The sequence below is a fragment of the Vigna umbellata genome, chromosome 1, assembly GCF_029865625.1.
Source record: "Vigna umbellata cultivar VRB3 chromosome 1, Vumbellata_1.0, whole genome shotgun sequence".
NCBI classification, from domain to species: Eukaryota; Viridiplantae; Streptophyta; class Magnoliopsida; order Fabales; family Fabaceae; genus Vigna; species Vigna umbellata.
Window position 1 is genome coordinate 99,548,894 of NC_142165.1, and position 20,165 is coordinate 99,569,058.

At 33.7% G+C, this 20,165-nt stretch overlaps 1 protein-coding gene across 2 annotated transcripts; it reads right to left on the reverse strand.

Moving 5' to 3' along the window:
• Window positions 1–2,372: 2,372 nt before the first annotated feature.
• Window positions 2,373–17,158, reverse strand: TGH (SWAP (Suppressor-of-White-APricot)/surp domain-containing protein). Of its 2 annotated transcripts, XM_047309807.2 has the most exons (16): window positions 16,845–17,158; window positions 16,140–16,230; window positions 15,963–16,057; window positions 15,042–15,145; window positions 13,266–13,327; window positions 13,121–13,195; window positions 7,539–7,690; window positions 7,071–7,146; window positions 6,925–6,996; window positions 6,771–6,848; window positions 5,708–5,849; window positions 4,992–5,478; window positions 4,384–4,668; window positions 4,175–4,303; window positions 3,837–4,055; window positions 2,373–3,545 (listed from the first exon to the last, which is right to left on the reverse strand). In XM_047309807.2, the coding sequence occupies exons 1-16, from the start codon at window positions 16,977–16,979 to the stop codon at window positions 2,679–2,681; spliced, it is 3,069 nt and encodes a 1,022-aa protein (XP_047165763.1). In that variant the 5' UTR covers window positions 16,980–17,158; the 3' UTR covers window positions 2,373–2,678. The 2 variants fall into 2 exon arrangements, with proteins under 2 accessions (XP_047165763.1, XP_047165764.1); XM_047309808.2 differs by lacking the exons at window positions 16,140–16,230; window positions 16,845–17,158 and having other exon boundaries at window positions 15,941–16,057.
• Between the last annotated feature and the right edge of the window lie 3,007 nt (window positions 17,159–20,165).

Here is a 20,165-nt window from a genome sequence, read left to right on the forward strand (position 1 = left end):
ATAACTGTCTACTCTTTGTAAAAGTAATTTTTAGATTATACATGTTGAAATTTTTTTGGAACAAACTTTTTCGAGTCTCCAAAATAATATTTTTGGAAGAATTTTTCTAATCAAGCTTTTTAGAATACGGGAAATACATTATGGAATAAATTTTCCAAAATAGGATTTTATCAGAACATTTTTTTTAAAACATATATGATATCTTTCAGAATAATTTTTTCAGACACCCTCGTATTAAATAATTTTTGGAAAGAGCTTTCCAGAATATTTTTCTTCTCCTTTTCTTTCTCTCGAACGTTCTTTCTGTCTTCTTAATAGTAGTAAAGGACATTTTAGTCTTGTTACTGTTATTGCGTTGGTTCAGTTAGTAATTGTGGAAGTGTAAAAAGAAAAACCCTTAAATTACAGGGACAACTATTACGTGAAAGAAGCCCAATTTAGTTTCATGATGTCCACATGCTTTTAACACTTTGTAGAAGTTAAAATATGTAATTCTGATTTTCATAAATGAAATCTGAGCATTGCTTCAAAATAAGAATGAATGCAGTATAATTTTTAATTGACAGTGAAATTTGCTGTTCGCCTAGGGTTTATGACAAACTAAATTGGATTTTTGTAAGCCTTGTAAATAGTGAAGTAGGCTAAAGTTATTGGTGATATATTAAAAGTTCTTGTTCCATTAGATCTATGGGTGTTACTCCCTCCACCACCACATTTTCTCCCTCCACCTCCCCAATTCTATTATATATTTTTTAATTACAAAACTAACCTTTTATAATTACAAAAATAACCTTTTTCCTTTTTAATCCTAATTATTTACTTTTATAATTAAACTAATAAATAACTTTTTATATAATTATAAAATTATTAAAGAATACAAAAAGTCATATATAAAAATATATATTATACAAAAACCCTAACTATATATAACGTGCAAAATAAAAAAAAATCTAAATATGGATACTAATAAGAATAAAGATCCTCAAAAATACATTATTAAAATACATCAAAATATATTCAAAAATAATATATCAAAAAATATAAATTATATTATTTAAATATCTTCAAAATTAATAGAAAAAACTGTAAAATAAAAACTGTAATCTTTAAACGGATGTGAGCATCCATTTAAGGGAAAACGGATGTCAACATCCGTTTTCCCTTAAAGGGATGTTGACATTCGTTGACGGATGCTCACATTCGTTTAAAGATTATACGGTTTATATTTTAGGGTTTTATTACGCACCTTCACGGCCTCTCACGCCTTTGAACCAGCACCTTGAAGCACCACCATAGTCACGGCTGAAGATGAATTGCTTTCCCCACTTTCAATCTTATTAAACACAAAATCCACCACACTCTCACGTTACAATTCTATAAAAGAGAAGAAGTGGAACATGAGAGACAACCTGAAAAAAATAATAAAGAGAAAGAGGAAAAAATGATAAAGAGAATAAATGTACGTGAGATTTTAAGTAATATTAACCCTAAAATTTTAATAAGGGTAAAATAGAAATTAAAAAATAAAGAAAAGGGTAAAAGGGGAATGGGGTGGTGGAGGAAGCAAGTTGTGGTGGTGGCTATTAATATAAATTTGTTTTTTTAGGTTTGATAAGGTTGCTGCCGAAGAGGTGTTTTTGTAATAAGTTGTTGATTTCCAAAACGTTCTTTATTATATAAGTTAAAAATCCATGACGATTCTCAACACATTTAAATACTCTCTCACTTAAGGTCAAGTAAACATTAAATCGGAACAATTTTAACCTTAATAAAATACTCTATTTATCTATTAAAAATTAAAAGATGAATTTTTAATTGTATTGTAAAAGGCTTAAAAATAATACATGAAAAATATTTTTTTTGACACTAAAGAACCACTTGACAATTCAGTTTTAGGAAGTAAAATAATTATTAATAAATGAATTTTTATATCTGTAAATAAAAAGAGAGATTGAAAGATAAAAACGTAAATGTGAAATAAGTATAAAAAATTTGAATATCAAAATTAACCAACAGCAGCGTTGATGTTAAATTAACCAACGTATTACATTATCTGACTAATATTTGGATGCGCCAATTTTCAATCCACTCACTAACGAAGTGTTTATCTTGGGGACTTCGAATGGTTCTCTTGCAATTTTAGATATATTTGGAAAGAAAAAAGTTTTTTTAACAATTTTTTAATAACGTATATTGTATTCGTTTCAAATATTTTTCTAAAATAAAATTTAAGCAAATCAATAAAGTGACGACGTCCTGTTATAAAAAAATTGTTAAAGAAAAGTTGTTAACATTTGGAAATTTAGAGATAAAACACTTATTTTGTGGTTAACCAAGTTATAAAATGAATGCATCACTGTAGACCTCAGGACTTAAGCACTGCCTCAACTTCCAATTTAGTTCTTTTTCTTTTTCGATTAAAGAGTCTCTAATATTTAGTACATATGATGAGGTGCCAATTCCATTTCTTCACATCCAATAAAGGTAAGGTGGGGATAATAAATAAGCAGCATACTTGAAACCAGTGAAGCATATGCAAGAGACTTGCAAAACAGATGAAATCCATAGGGTGTATCAAAGCACCATCACTCCCAAAACCTAGTAATATCTTCTAACACAGCAATGATCCACCAACATAATTCCAAAAAGTTGTCCAAAACAAAGGAAACAAGTCTCGCTCATTCCCTCCGTTTTTTCTCACTTCTGGAACGTGAATTGTCCTTCTCACTGCTATAACGAGAGTGTCTATTTGGAGATTCATGCTTTCTGTGTTTGCGGTGTTTTGAGTGTTTTTCACTTCTGCTTTTTTCTCGGGAAGAACCTTTCTTTTCTTTTGACCTTGAACTGTGCCTATCTCTTCTTTCGTCATCACTGGATGAATCACTTCCTGCATCACGCCTCTTATGTCCATGATGTCTAGAACGTTTTCTGCTCTTTTCCTCTTCTAATGAAGAACTGCTACTATAATTTCGGCGGTGTGTTACAGGGGTTTTAAGCTTCCTGTACTGATCATATTTTTTCCTACTAGATCGCTTTCTGCTTTTTTCTTCTTCTGAATTGCTGCTATAGTCATGGTTGGGGACTAGAGGCGATTTAATTTTCCTTACATCATTAATATTCAGCTCAGATCTGTCGGGTTTATAGTTCATGGTACTGACTCCCTTGGTTTTCACATTACTGTTCTCATGGTTATTTCCATGAATAGTGACACTTTTTGATAGACCACCCTCCTGAGAAATTTGCTGATCATATAGCAAATCATGATTTAAGGATATCTGGTCATTATTTTTACTGTCGAGGGTTTCAATTTTTGTATCTTCATTAACAAGTTCTTTCTGAGGTGCAATGTTCTTAGACTTCTGTTTGGGGTAAGGCATATCAGGAGGAACCTCAATTCCTAGTTCCTTGCCCAATGATTCCAGAAAATCACCGGCAATCAATCGGCTCAAAGCTGTATTAGCTACTTCAGCTTTCTTTTCTTGATTATCCACTCTCCCAATACCAGAATCTCCCCTTTCATCATCTGAATCATCGGAGAAAATAGCCTGCGATACAAGAATTTGTTATAGGTTGCCTTGTGCAACATCATATAATATATACAAGTGATAAATGAGCATTCGTTAATTTAGATTTCCACTCCTGGGACTCATGCTTAGTTCCAAGACTCAAACTAAATTAAATAAGTATTGTCATCAGAAGTTACCCCAAGATAATATGCACAGACAAAAAGGGCATATAAAAACATGTAAACATGCTTTGTAAAGGACGAAATGATTTCATGTGAAAGTATTAATTTTAAGTAGGATGGTCGGAAAGGGTGAGAAATTGGGTGTTACCTTGTACAGGTCAACTGGCCTTTCAATATTTTCAACTTCCACGTCCCCTTCAATTTCATTTTCAGTAATACTTTTGGCTATGTCCTCAACAGTATATTGTTGCAAAGGTGAGATGTCTTTTATTGATGTAACAGGGTCGTCCACTTTGATACCTTTGACTGAATCTGATGTAAAAATCAAGGAATCCATTTTACTCCTAATCCGTGGAGCAGGTGGTGGCTGAAAAAGGCAAGGAATATCATTCTTCGACATAGAAAAAAAATGAAAAAAGTTTTCCAAATCAAGCATGAAAGTCAATGCAAGAATAACTTCAAAATGTAACAGACTACTTGAAGTACCTTCCCCATATAAGGATCAATCAAATCAAAGCGTTTGCACAGAAGAGGTGAAGGGCGCCATTGAAACTCTTCCCTCTTAGGGTAAGTTTTCTTCCTCAAAATATCATCAGCTTGCAGGTCTTTTTTTGGCTGTTAGCACCGGGATACATCAAACAAAATCAGGCAAAGATGTAGGGAAAGAAACAGAAGGAACATCACTTTAGTCATACCTCTAATTCACCAGAAGTAAACTGCATGACACCACCTGGGATGAAATCCACGGCAGATGGAGTCAAAGGCTTGCTTCCCCTGCCCTGTCGTCCTTTTTCTATTGCCTCAGCTGCAGCCTCAAAACTCAGTCTTTCTTGAGCACGAGCAGCCTCTGACATATCACTAGCTAAACTAGAACTTGCAGAGCGCAATCCCCCTTTATATTTCTCCTTAAGAAACTGCTCAAATCTTTCTTGCTTTGCTGGATCATCTTTGAAAGGCTTTTCTACATTCATCAACTCACTCTGGCTCAAAAATAAAGAAACAAAGATAAGTAAACACCCAAGTCTCTTTGGCTATTGACAGTCTGGGAACAAAGGTCTCTACGAAAGTGGGAGGATAAATCTCATTGTAACTTCTTTTATTTTAGATAAATCGGTACAACCCCAAGCCTAATGGTACGGGTTCCATTGTGCCTTGTCATTAAGATTCCACAGAAAGGAGTCTAAAAATCATGTCAAAGGAATTATGAGTTGAAAGCACAATCTGGTAAGTCAGCCACACTACTAGAAGCAATACAGAGATATTTTCAATTTAGAGTTTAATGTAGTAAGATTAGACTACTTACAACTGATGTAGACTTGGTAAATGTATCAGTAAGATTAAATTGGAGTTGAATATCTGTCGAAGCAACAAATGAGGATGGACCTTCGGAGCTTTTTTCTAGAGGTTTTTCCCCTAAGATCTGGCCTCGGCTCTCAGCTGTTAGCCTCTTCACACCGGGAGTCATTTTTCCATCCAATTGCTGACTAGTCTGATCATTGTGTTTCTGCTGTGCCTCCCACAATTTCCTAGCATAATATTCATGGCCAGTTCCTCCAGAAAGAAAACTAAACAATGGATTTGATTGATTCTTTTCTCTAGATAAATCCTCATATAATTTTCCACATTTAGCTACCAGATTAGCAACCCCTTCAATTAATAATTTTAAATTGCCATCCTCTGGAGGAGGAGTGTCCGGTGGAGTCACTTCATAGCTCTTGCGGTTAAGGTCAAGTGGTCCAGAAAATTTGTGGTGGGGCACAAAATCCTTAGGAATCAGAGGAGCCTCAAATCTGAAATTCAGTTTATACAATTATGGTTTAATGTGCAATCGTGTAAATACAAAATAGGCGAAGAATAAAAAAGACAAGTATTATAATGATAATAGATCCCAGGGCCATAGAATTACTATTAACCCAAATCAGGGTTAATAGAAATGTAAAACATTAAAGTTTATAATATAGAAATTTTACAATAAAAAACATATCAGGTTAATAGTTTAGAAATAAACTGCTTTGTAACCTTTCCATTTTATAGTCAGAATTGGATGCAACTCTGAAACCAGGCAGATCACCCTTGTCCTTCGGCTCTTTCTTTGTCCGGTTTTCTAATCTCAATGTTGAAGGTTCTTCTACTTCTTGAACAGCATCTTCGAATTCGTAAGCTTAAAAAAGAAGCAAACATTATGCCCATTTTTGTAATTCTTACAGAAGAAATTTACACTCTCAAGCTTACTTCAAAGAAATTGTGCTCTTACAAAAATATTAAAGCATATACACCTCTATATGGGAAAGACAATCATTATTTAAAGCAAAGCTGAAAGTGAATACTCAGAAGGAAGCACTAATTCTAGCATTCTACATACATATCACTAAAGAGTAAAACTAGGTACGATAAGTTAATACAGTATAACTTTTATTTGTAATTGTTCCGCGCAAAGTAATATATTGTATAAGCTTATCCGTTAAACCCTCCTTATACAATATAATAATGAAAACTTATACGGGCTTTCAGATTGAGATTAGGCTTTATTGTATTTGATGTTTAAGCTCAAGTAAAAGTCCTCCATTCAACCCTAGACACCCCAATACCACTAGCCATAGCTTTTGAATTATGTCATTTTGCATCATCAATAAAAAAGCAATTCAACGATTCAATTTCTCCCCCTTGATACTTTGATTTCACTAATCGTCATCACCTGTAATGCACTAATATTATACAGGCAAATATGGTGCAAAGAGTGAGTGCTGAAAATGTAAATCAGAGCTCTGCTCCAATTCGTCACTATTTCAGTCTGATTATTTCTGCTGTCTATACCCGGAAGAGGAAATTTCATTAAGATATTTTGCAGTAACTATTTTTCTATCCTATTTTGGGTCCTGTCATATAATACAGCAACCAGACAAAAATATATACAAAACATAATAGTCTAGATATCATAGCATATACAATGACACAAAAAATACCAAGCATTAAAATTTTAATAAGCTGTATGCCATCAGGCTTTTTCATCCTATCACGAATACCAAAAAAGTCCCAAGTTAAACCATGTTTACTCCTAACATGAAAGAGCAGAACTACTAACCAGTGGCATACACATCCTCATCCTCAGCATCAAGCTCCTCCAGAGCTCCAATGCCAAAACCGGGGGCAGCCTTTCCTGCTGATGAAAGAATGCTGAGAGTTAAATCATTTTAGAGAAAGATATTTTTCATATACTCGGAGTTTAAGTATCTTACACTTCAAACCAAAAAGACTATCTCTAGAGAACCCAAGTCCCCCCTTGTTGGCTAAGCGTGATCTTTTTTTCTCTGTAAAAAAGAAGATAAGGCAATTAAATATGAATTTTCTAGATCCCACATCATAGATGAAGAAAAATGCTTACCTCTAAACTCCGGAGCATGCTTGTAAGGATCAAAACCTAATCCATGCAGATCTTGCTTTGGGTTGAGTACATAAACCTAAAGAAAAGATGTATATAAGGCATGCATATTATTAATAACAAATCTCTACTAACAAGCAGCTAAAAGACAAATAAGAAATTGAGTCACAATAACTAAGTATGTTTGTTGAAAGTTTGTACTAACACATGAAGAAACTCAGATACAATTATTATACACAAACATACCTCACCATTCCTCAAAGGAATCATTTTAATAATTCATCAGGATTTACTCTAAGGACTAAGCAATTGTTTGTGGGTGCTTCTTTTCAGATGGGTCAAAATCACATAACACATCACAATCCCCAAAGAACCATATTGGAAAGGAAATAAACAATCAACCAGCATATTAGAAGATAATCATATGTTAAACCTACAACATTTCTATATGATTAGTAACAAAATTCTCACCGGTGTATTCTTAGAAATCTGAGCATCGTCATTCACAGGCTTCTCAGGAAAATTTACAATATCACCCTCGACAGACTCAGACTCTGATACCTTCACTTTTGGATCATCAGAAGAAAATGCTAAGAAAGCTCTGCGAGCCTGTCTTCTGGCATCTGCACAGAATATACAATTACATGAACTGAGATATCATTACATGGAAGCCTAGTTAATTAGACAGCAACCAGACAAAAATATATACAAAAATATTATTTTATATTAGAATAGTATATATTCTGGATATGAAATAATAATACAACAGATTGAATAGCTCATAATCTTTGCAAAAAAAATTGACAATGTGTTACGTTTCTTGATCGTAGAGATCAAAAGACAGGATTCAGACACCAAAAATACACAGAATAGACCTCGCTCTTATTCACGTTCATCACTGTTACATCAATCTCATACAGGGGGCAATGCTCCCTCCCACACGGGACAACTAAGATCCTGTTTACAAGCCTCACTAACATCCAGAAAATAATCAAAGACCCCTTACACACAGATCCCAACACCTATATATAGACTTTTCGTAGAAAGTCTAACTTCTCCTAACCACCTACCCAACAACCTAATTCTTAACCTTTTTCCTCCTAACATAAACCGTCATTATTATCCTATCATTACCCACTGCTGCAGGAATAACCTTGTCCTCAAGGTTAAAATCTGGAAACAGATCTCTCATGGTTGCTACATCTTCCCATGTAGCAGTCTCAGTACCTCCTTCCTACCACTGAATGAACACTTGTTGCACAGCTTCTCCCTGTTGCTGGGAGGTTCTCCTATGCAGTACTTTGTCTGGGAAACAGACTAAAACTCTGCCCTGGAGATCTTCGGGTAGCTCTTTTTCAACCTGTTCGGTACCTATAACTATTTTTAACTCTGAAGCATGAAAAACTGGCGTTGTACCAGTATTCTGCCCAAGGTAAATATGTGGTCCAGGACTTGGGTTGCTCTGAGCTAAAGCTAAATCGTCCCGGATAGGTCTCTATTCTTCTATTCAAAACTTCATTCTGGCCATCTAATTTAAGGTGGTAAGTTGTGCTCATGTTGAGTTTGGTGCCCCGCAACCTAAATAACTCCTTCCAAAAGAGGCTTTGGAAGGTTGGGTCTCAATTGCTGACGATTGAGGTTGGAATTCCATTCAGTTTGACTATCTCCTTTACAAATATCTCAGCTATAGTTCTAGCTGAATACGGGTGTTTGACAGGTATAAAGTGGTCATACTTAATCTGTCTACCAACACTAAGATAGCATCATACCCTTCAGACTTAGGAAGTCTTGCTATGAAATCTATGCTTGTGTTCGGTATAGGCAGAGGTTGTAATAAACATGGGGGAAGAAGTCAAATATTTATGTTGTTGATAGACCACACAGGATGCCACAAATTCTGATACTGTTTTCTTCATACCACTTTGATATGTGCGAACCCGGGTGTCCTCCCAGGGCAGTCATATGATATTCTGATATCAGCTTTGGAATCCAAGAGGATGAGGCAGACCCAACTCAACGATAAGTACGAAAAATACATGTTTTTAGACTTATTAATTAGCTCAAATTTGTATTTATTCATGAAATAATGTGTTTCCTCATAGAAAAAGTTGTAATAGGAAGTAGGAAAGTGTGAAATAATTTTACAGGAATTTATACATCAAAGTGGAGTGCTGTCAGATGTTTCTCGCTAAGCCAGCATTAAATCGCTCAGCTAAAAAGAGTTATATTCGCTCAGCGCACCAGCACAACTCGTTGAGCGAATAAAGAACAGTTAAAGATATGCAGTTGAATATTCGCTTAGTGCATGAAGAGTTGTGCACTTGGAGAATTAGTTACTGGCTTTTAAAGTGGGAAATAGAGGGAAAGTTGGTAACTTCTGACAGAGAGCAAAGAACCGTAAAAGATTGCAGACTTCAGGAGACTACTTTAAGGCATCCAAACAACATTGTATGCAAGGGATTGCAAAACTATGTATGTTCTAGATGATTAGGAGTAGCTAAATCTTTCTTTTGTGGGAATTGAATGTAGTGACTAACATTTGATGTAATCTTCCTGTTCAATATATATATTTGTGTTCATATGCTTTTCTTGTTGTACTTGTCATTATACATAAGTATGATGTATTTTATATAGTCAGTTGTACTGGGAAGTAAATTTGAGTATGAACATAAGAAAAGCAACCAAAAGGAACGGTGCTAGGAATAGTTCCAATTCTTCTGGTCATTTATAAACATCGGATCTTAATGCAAGGTTATGTTAATTACTTAAGGAATTAATAATTGAACATATATACGTTTAGAACTTGTTTTAAGGGATTAAACCAAGATATAGTGATGTTAATATGTGAACACAAAATATATTGTTCATAAAGTTACTGTAATGTTAGTCATGAACTCAATCCCAACTAAGCTTACTTTAAACTTTTAATTTTAAATTTTAATATTTTTTTAATTTCAGTATGTTATTTGACATGAATCAAAATTTCCATCGCTACTCAATTGATTTTGGTAAATAATTTTCATTAGATAACGTAACACAATTCCTTTGGAAGAACGATATTCTGAGCTTACTCTTTATTACTTGGAACGATTTGGTATACTTGCCAAAAGGTTATCACTCAGTCACCCATTCATCCGAGACAAAGTTGTGGCTAGCTCCACTGTGAATCAAAAATTAAAACCTTCTTCCCATTCACCCAACCTTGTAACTTCATAGTATTAGATTGAGTCAATCTTCCCGCTAAATATAATAAAAGCTCCAATTGCTTTTGCTCCATTTCACCATCTTCTTCTTTTTCTTCCCTTCCAATTTCTTCTTCCTCTTCATCTTCTGTCATGATTATTATTCTCATATTCTTTTCTAGACATCTATGCCCTGGATATAAGCTCCCCCACAATGGAAGCATCTCCCTTCCTCCCTTCTCCTAATATATCCTGAATAAGGAAGGTTGCACACTCCTGTACTACTTACTCCTTGATAGCTCTTTGGCAACTGTACCAAAATCGTCTCAAGTAATAAAGTAAGAGTATCGTCTCCCAAGGAAATTTGAGTCACGCTATCTAATTGGATTTGTTTATCATGATCAATTTAGTGATGATCACAATTGATTTCATATTAACAAAATTGTATTTGAAGAACAAGAAGTTGAAGATTATGAATTAAAGTTTTAAAGTAAGCTTCGTTGGAATTGGGTTTCATTAATCATATGAGAATAAAACTTTGTACAACATATCATTATTTTATTCAAACATTCGCATCAAGGCATACTAGTCCTAATCTCTTAGCAACTAGTTCTAAATTCCTATATCAAAATGCTAATCCCTTAGTCAATTTAACATACAATTTGCATTAGGTCCAATGCTAAGAATGATCAAGTTATTGAGTCTATCCCTAGATCCCAAATCACTTAGGTGCTCTATCTATGTCCATGTTCAAAATTACTTTCGTTAAGCAGGAACATTCAAATAACATTATATTTCCATACAATGAAAATAAATTCAAGAAAGAGCATATGAACGAACAACGATATATTGCACAGGTTTACATCACAATGAAGTCATTACATCAAATTCCAACGAAAGAGAATTCTAGCAACTCCTAGTCATCTAAAACATATACATTTGAAGCAATCCCTTGCAGAAATGGTTGTCTCAATGCCTTGAAGTCGTCTCCTGATGTATCTCCAGTGTTTTTTGTGCCTTGCTCAGTCAGAAGTTGTCTCTTTTCTGTCTGTCACGACTTTGTCTCAAATATGACAAAGGGTTGGTGAAATTGTTGACTAAGATTTTGAATCTCGCTAGAAATAGACTCCCTCCCTAAGCAACTTTCAACCCATGACTTTGTTGTTGAAATTCCTTGGTGTTAACCAACTGTCCTTGGAGACTTGTAAATAAATGACACCCAACAGGAGCATCACAGCTGCTTACAAAGCATAAGGACGACAGATTGCATCAAAAAGCCAAAGACAGATTAGAGGTCCAAAGGTTTTCTGCTGGACTACTCCCAAATGGTGATACTTAGCACTGTATCACAAGAAGTATGGGCTAAACCCGAGCCCAAGAAGAAAGTCAGCAATAACGATCGAAGGAAGAGGTTACGCAGTGGCATCGAGAGCGATCGTTTTTGGTCAAGATTCTGAACAGAATGATGGTGGAGACACATCAGTGGTGCACAAGGAAAGGAAGAAAACCATTGGTGGAAGCAGAAAAAAGAGACAAAAAGGTCTTGGTCATGAGTGAAAATTGAAGGCCAAGGCCCCCTACAGATTTAGAATTGGAGGCCTTCTTCACAATTTTTTAGCAAATCAATTTCCAGGTGTAAAAGAGTGGCACCTTTCAGAATGGAGAAGAAGATAGCAGAAGCAGTAGAGGTAGGACTACGTGCCCATGCATCAGTGGCACAAGCGGCGGAGATGACGGCAAGAGGAACTGCCATTGAAGTGATGGTTAGGACTTGAGAAGAAGCCAAGGGGCCAAAAGAAGCTCAGGAGAGTGAGGCAAACAGAACACCAGTGGCACGATGATCTTCCGACCAGGGATGGGCGGCGCATGAACAATACGCACCCGATATCTGACGGAGAGAGGAGGTGCGTGACGGCGCGTGTGGACGAGACAAAGACAGCTGACGACAAACGGCCGACGACGGACGCTGGTTGGCGGTGGAGAGCGGCGATCGATGTTGTTGGTGAAGCCTTGGGCCGCGGCTCGCGACGGCTAGTTCAGTGGAGGCAATGGCCTATTCACGTATAGGAGGAGGCAAGTGCCTTTCTAGGGTTCCCTATTAGAAGAAGAGACTTTAGGTCTTTTTTTTTTTAAATTCTAGGTGCAAATGAATGGAAGGCAGTGAGAATGTCAAATAAGAGTGCCAAAATGATTAGGCATCAGTTGATCTAAAGCACCAGTTTCAGGTATTGGTCCGAAAGTGCATGGGTTCGAATACCATTCTAATTGTATTGAGACAAACTCTGGAAGTTTAGCTTATAGCTGTTATCAGAAAAAGTTGGAAACACTGGAGAAGGTTCAAGCCAGGTACAAACCTAAACCTGATCTTGAGGCTGAGAAAGACAGGATTACTCGTTGAGGTATTTCAAAAAAGATGAGATTTTTAAGGGGGGCGCCGGTGGTGGCAACCACCAGCGACAACAAAGACAGAGTAGAAAAGGATCACAAAACCTCCTCAGATACCAAGTTGAATATGGTGAAAATTATATATTGAATTGATCTCCCTTATATACACATAGGTCCTCTATTTATAATAGAAGAAATATGAGATAAGTTCAAAATACAAATAAGAAATATAAACAAACAAACTAAAGATAAATATAAACTAAAGATAATATCTTTAAATGATAAAAAATAATTGTTTTTACTGTTCCCAATACAAAGTTCTAAAAAAGTGAAATAAAGTAAAACAGAAATAAGAAAGTGTTTTCTCAAACCATACAGCCCTAAGAACCCTTTCTTACAATATAACTTATATTGGATGAACTTGTATCAAAAGGTATAAACTAGAAAGCGAACAAATAGCTAAAAATTGGTAATGGGAAATCATACCATACAATGCATCAGAATGTGAATCCTTGATCGTGCGGCCACGACTCCACCCCATCTTTAAGAGAAGTTTTACCCCTAAAACATGTGAAGGATGTAAGAAACAGAATATTTTTAAAGAAAATGCTATTCAAGTTGAGTGGAACACCTATTGACTCATTGGCCGGAACAACTATTTCATCAGGTACAGGTCCAGGTATTACGGATGGTCTACAATGAAAAAGAAAAACACCAACAAGCATGGAGTTGTCATCAGAAAGATAAAAAACAAAAACAAAAAATAAAAAGGGGCAAATTATGGAGAAACAAGAAAAACCGGTAATGCTGCATTTTGCTTTCGGGAGAAAAAACTCTAATTCAGGTTAATAATATTGAAGATTACATAATGGGTAGAATAGTAGCTTATTACAAACATCCATATTTTGTAAGAGCAACTCCAGAGCAGAGTTATTAACCTGTTGCTTAACAAAAAGTAGTTGCGTCTAATAAGAAACTGCAATGGAGTTAATCTACGTTGCAACAAGAGTTTCTAAAACTATAGCAACATTGTTTCTACAAAGAATGGTGCTTAAGAAGAAAATTGGGAAAAAATGACATTATTTTTAACTTGTCAAAAGGTGAAATGTAAATAAGATATATATATATATATATATATATATATATATATATATATATATAGGTAGATAGATAGATATAAGTGTAAGTGCTTATAAGAACAACCCATTGGAGCAAAACATGTAAAAATTTGGTATGAATGGCTCAAAAATGATGTAGCATAACGAGTCCCATTTAAAGTGGAATAAGAACTCCAGTGCTGGAGATGCGCTAACATATTGAGATTTATAAAAATGGCGATTATAGACATGCAAATAGGGAGGATTTCCATTAAAGAAAATAAAAGGGAGGATTTTTATTAAAGAAAATCAGACTATTTGAAGGACACAATTACACATCAATTTTAATTTCAATCTTATAAATTATTTTAACTCAAAAGATCACAGTGCGTCACAGTTCAATGGATCAGTAGTTCAAACGTTATACTCATCACCACCACAAAGGGAAAAGAATTTTAAAAGTAAAACTTTTGTTTAATATTTTCAGAACCAAGAAAAATATAGGTGAGCCTAACAACCATTCAAATAAAAAAGCCAAAAGTCATATGCACAGATAACTGGCATGCCTTATTTTCTACTCCTCCAGTGCATGAGGCTCATTCCCACCTAGTGGGGTCTGAGGAGGATAAATGCACATAGCTTTAACCTTGCAGGCAAACAAGCTGTTTCTAGGATGTAAATCCATCACAATCAGATAGGAAGGTGGCAGCAACCTTACTGTCGCACCAAGGTTTGCCCTCTCTTTATGACAAAATGAAATCAAAATTAAAATGTCAATAGTCTGTCTATAAGCATGATTTACAAGTGAATTTATGGTGACATTTCATCCAAGTAGCTGGCTCCACCTAGTGAAAAAAGGTTTGGTGATGGTTGTTAAGTATGTATAAGGTGATTATAATAGAAAGAGAGAATAATCGTTAACAAAAAAAGGGATTAAACACACACAAGTTGAATAATGAAACAAAGTTCTCCAGTCCCTTGAATATTTATAAAAGGAATTCTCCAAAACGAATCTACAACGGGTTAAACATCAAAGATGCTGAATAATCTCCCATTTCTCACAATTTTTGGAATACATGAGAATCAACTGTCAAAAAAACATAAAAATAGAGGACTGGTAATGGTTTTCCTGTAAAACCTCATATTAAGATGTAAACATTAGAGCTGATAAAAAATGATGAAAACAATAAAGCTATAGAGAAGCAAAAGCATTTCAATATCCACTCTAAAAAAAAACACATCACAAATAGAAGTTAACTGATATATTTACATCAAATGACCATAATAACAAGTAGAGAGATAAAATGAACCTCTGTTTCTGTTCCGTCTCAGCTTGTTTGCGAGCAATTTCGGCAGCTGTGAAACCAAATGTATCAAACTGTGAAGTAGTCCCCAAAAAACGACCTTCCAACTCCTGTGATACATGGAAAGGGCATGTTAGAGCACAAAAAAACTTAATCTACCCAAAAGATTGAACCCCCAAACACTAATTAAGTAATGACCTACCTGGTTCCATCCAAATCAAAGAAATGTTGTGATTATGTTAATGATAGTATCATCATTTTCTACAGCATTATTTTAGTTCAGATTCCTTCTGGACAAGCAAACAAGATTATATTCTTGTCCTAGAAACATCATAATATCTAATGAAAATACATAGCCCTCCTCGCATTTCAAATATTTAAAATAGCACCCACTATGCTCCATTTCAACTAAAATTAAGGAAACTTCCTTGCTTAAATTCTAATAGAACACACTTTCCTCAATTTTAGAATTTTAACATAACAAATCTAATAGGTTTGCGTATTCTACAAAAGATTTGCTTCTAACTTTTTCCATTTTTAAGTGGGTGCTTGTAATATTCAAAATCCCAAGGTGATATGTGGATGGATCTATTTATGCTAATTTAAATTTAATAAAGCTTCACATCAAAAGATATTGAAAACGACAAAAAAAGTAGAACCATGTAAAAGGCACCAATGAAATTGATCATCAATGAATAATATATATCAAATTTAAGTTTAAGTACAACTGATAAATATAACAGAAATATCTATCTGCCTTGAAATGGTTCTAGAGTAAAAGGCTGGATCTGCTTGATATCACACCTTCAGTACCTACACCTATACCGCCTTAGAAGTGAATAGGAAGACTTTGAAACATATAAATTTAAATATCTTAAAAATTATGCATAACAAAAAACCTATACCGGCATCTATCATTCAACATACAGATTTCTCGTCTTCATCTAGAAAATTCAGTATATTCTGCTCCTTGAATTCTGCTCTGTTCTTCCTGGATGATTTAAATGACTGGGGTGCCCACCCTGCACATTCATTCATAAAGTTAACAGACGACCAGCTTTAAAATTCAATTCTGAGACAGAACGATTAATAATGAACTTAAACCTTCTTTGGAGCCCACTGTATTATAGTAACCAGCAGAATAGCCTCCTGTAAATGCTCCATGGAATCTTCTCCGCCCTTCCTCGTCTCTAACCTGGAGTTGGTTAAACCAAAATTGTAATGAGGTTAAGATACAGGCAACATTACTTAAGTAATGCCAAATTATTATCGTTTTCAAAAGGGTCATTGCTAATGAATTTAAGCAATAAAACCAAGTACCGACTTTAATTATAAATCACATATATCCACACATTTCACAGCTACAGAAGCAATCAACCGCCTTTCATTGAATAGGGTTCAAATACAAAATATTGAAATGTAAATTCAGAATATGAATACACTCACTATAGAACCAAAACAACGTCACTAAAGATACAATAACAATTAACAGGAATATTCATATTCCAATAGCTTCTAGTCAATTCTTTTTTTCACCAATTATAGTCTTTAATCGAATAGCTCTAGGGAAGTAGCCATCAGAAACAAAACTGAACTCCTCCATGAACATAGAGGCAGAATCAGACCATTCAATCCAACCGTAGATACAACGGCATAATCAACTTCACTTTCTAATTTGACGGTAAAAAGAAAAACCAAAAACCCTTAAGTCTTTTGCCATGTGCATTAGCAATTTCCGGAAACAGTGCCAACGCCAAATCAATTCAACGCCGTCGTAACGGAATTTCGGTGAGGAGCGTAAATGCTTACCTCTTGCTTCCAAGCTGGGAGAGTTCGAAGTTGACCGGAGGACTCGGCAATGGCCTTCTTCTTGCGACTGATTACATCGTCCTCACGCTCTATCGGTGTTCCATAGAAAACAAAATCGTCTTCGTCAGACTCCATTTGTCTCCACTTAATCGTTGAATTGGAAGATTGTTATTGCCCAATCCAATTTCAGACGTATTTGTTGATATTGAATGGCGAAAAATAAGTTAGGGTTTTGTGGAAGCTTGTCTTGGGTGTGCAAAATCCATTGGCATGAAGTGCGAGAGTAACATGCCTCGGCGATTTGGATGGATAGAGGAAATGTTAGTTTCTTGTCATATAAGTTTATATTTAACAATTAAATGTGTTTTTTAAAGATATAATACATATTTTGGTCTAATTTTGGTTGGAAAAATTTGAAATGATCCCAATTTTTTTTTTATTTAATGTAATTCAAAATAATATAATTTGTGTTCAATTTGGTCCTTTTAGCAAACATAGTCTAAATCGTTAACGACAAGATGTTTACATGTACAATTACAGAATCAAATTGACTTATATGGAGTTCTTTGTGGCGTCTCAGTTGGATTTATTATTTTTCAAATTCTACTGTTTTTGCTTTTGTTCTTTGAAAGCCACAGCGACGTTGGATGTTAACAAATCTTCTTCCCAATCTTGATGGTCAATGAGTTATGTCTGCTTCCCAATCTTCTTCCCAAATCTTGGTGGTTAATGAGCCATGTATGTTTCCCATTCTTCTTCTTCTTGTTGTAATAGCTTGGGGCACCGAAGTTGTCACTGTTCACATGGTGGTGGTTCAATGGGTCTAGGGATAATCCCCATTTGCAATTGTGGTGAGATGGTAGTAGCCCCAATTTGAAAAATAATAAATCCAACTGACAATGTCACAAAGGACTCCACGTAAGCCAATTTCACTATGTAATTGCACATGTGGACATCGCGCCGTTAACGATTTAGATGGTGTTTGCTAAAAGGACCAAATTGAACACAAATTACATTATTTGAAAGGCTTAATACCTTATTTTGTCCCAGTTCCACTCGAAAATGTCAAATTAGTCCATCCTTTAAAAAATGCGTCAATTACGTCCTCACTTAATAAAATTTGCATCAATGAAATCCCTTCCGTTAAATCCGTACAAACGACGTTACTTGATAAGAGAGAAAAATAATTAACGCCGTTTGTACGGATTTAACGGAAGGGATTTCATTGATGCAAATTTTATTAAGTGAGGACGTAATTGACGCATTTTTTAAAGGATTGACTAATTTGACATTTTCGAGTGAAACTGGGGACAAAATAGGGTATTAAGCCTATTTGAAACTACATTAAACAGCAAAAAAAATTGGAAACATTTCGAATTTTCCCAACAAAAATTGGAACCAAAATAGGTATTATACCTTTTTTTAAATTTCTGTCAGTTATAATTTCTCTTCTAAATTTAAGTTTATTTATTTTTATTTTTTGGATTTCAAAATTGAATCTGTTAGTTCTTTCTAGATAACTAAAAAAAATTGTCTTCTTACGTAAGAATATATGTATTCTTTAATGTAAATAACACACTTTAACAAAAAAAAAAAACAGAGAATGGTTTAAAATTAAAAAATTATGTTTGTTATTTTAAGTAAGAACATTAAATAATTATGTTTGACTAGATGAATTTGTGTTAAAATGGGTTGGAACTTCTGAGTCAACTCGGATCACTTTAAGTTTGAATCGGGTTGGGTTAAAAAAAATTTGAAATTTCGATAGGGCTAATTTTGAACCTAACCTATTAAGAACACAGGTTCAACTTGTGATGTGTCGGGTTGGCTATCCAATCCATATAATTTTAAAAAATAAGTATTTTTTTCCTGGTTAGTCATTTTACAAAATACTCAGATAAAGACTCGAGTAAAATGGTTTTTGTATGGAATAATTATATAACATGGAAAAACCACAAATTTATACTTATTAATTTAATTTTTATGCAGAAACAAATTTGAATCGCTATGAAGTCGTTGAAAAATTTGTTTAGGAGATTTTGTGATATATGTGAATAAAATATTGATCACAAATCCAATTTAAATTTCTTCCCTTTATTTAAATTTGAATTAGAAAAATTTTGTTATTTTTTAATAAAAAAAGAAAAAGTTGTAATTAGATGAATTAATGAGCTAACGCGTTTAACTCACTGTGATGGACCGAGTTGGGTTCAAACTTTTTCGACTTGCTAATAAGTAAGTCTAGTTGGGCTGTGATGGGTCGAGTAGGAATAACTCGTTTTGAGGAAGAGAAGTGTTTTTATATGCTTATTTGTTATGAGATGGAAGAGAAAATTAGAGAGAGGAGTATGACACACGGGTAAGATTAAGTTAGATAGAAGTGTTTACTCATTATTTACAATACAAAAAAATTCGTTTATTAACTCGGTACTTGGATATATATTTAAAAAATATTTATAGATATTTTAAAACATACATATATTCATTAATACTAGTAACTATTTAAAAAGATATATTTTATAAACTTTTAAAATAAAATTATAAAAAAATATAAAATATAATAAAAATTAAATTTTAATTTTAATTAAATTTAATCTAATAAAATATAAATTAATTTTAATTATAAATAAATTAAACTTAATAAAATATAAATTAGATCTTACTCTTAAATTTTTTTTTCAAATAATAGATACTCATAAATATCAATAGGATGATATTAATAATTATAAACAAATATTAAAATATTTACTATACCAATTAATTATAATAGATTTTATCCACCAATATTTATAGATATGAATTTTTTTGTCATTTCCATATATAAGGACTTCCTTATTATTGTTCGAATACGTGGAAGGAAAGTCAGTCAATGAAAGAAAAAATTGTCCTTGTAAGGCCAATATATATATATATATATATATATATATATATATATATATATATATATATATATATATATATATATATATATATATATATATATATAGAAAGGGAAAGTTAGGATTCTAATGTGTTCGACAATAAAAATTATATAAATCGATTGAAACATTTGGAACTTTATAAAGAAAATTATTCATCTATAGAATTCTCTAAACATAACATGGCTCACAAACACAATATATTAAAAAAAAAAACAAAGCATAACATAACTTACATAACCGTGGCTACATTATAAACATAATATAAAAAACATAACATAATTCACACAAAACCTAAAAAAAGGTAAAATACTGTTACAACAGCAATAAAAATTTCCAAAACATAACACCAGTCATAACTTAAAAAAAAAAAGACAAAACATAACATAGTCTATAAATTTGA

What these genes read in the sequence shown, in the direction of transcription:
- TGH (XM_047309807.2), bottom strand. Translation starts at nt 16,979, where the DNA reads ATGGAGTCTGACGAAGACGATTTTGTTTTCTATGGAACACCGATAGAG. An exon ending in ACATTCTGATGCATTGTATG is followed by an intron (nt 7,691 to 13,120) that starts GTATGATTTCCC and finishes TATTCTGTGCAG; the next exon opens with ATGCCAGAAGACAGGCTCGC. An exon ending in TCTGACTATAAAATGGAAAG is followed by an intron (nt 5,479 to 5,707) that starts GTTACAAAGCAG and finishes ACTGAATTTCAG; the next exon opens with ATTTGAGGCTCCTCTGATTC.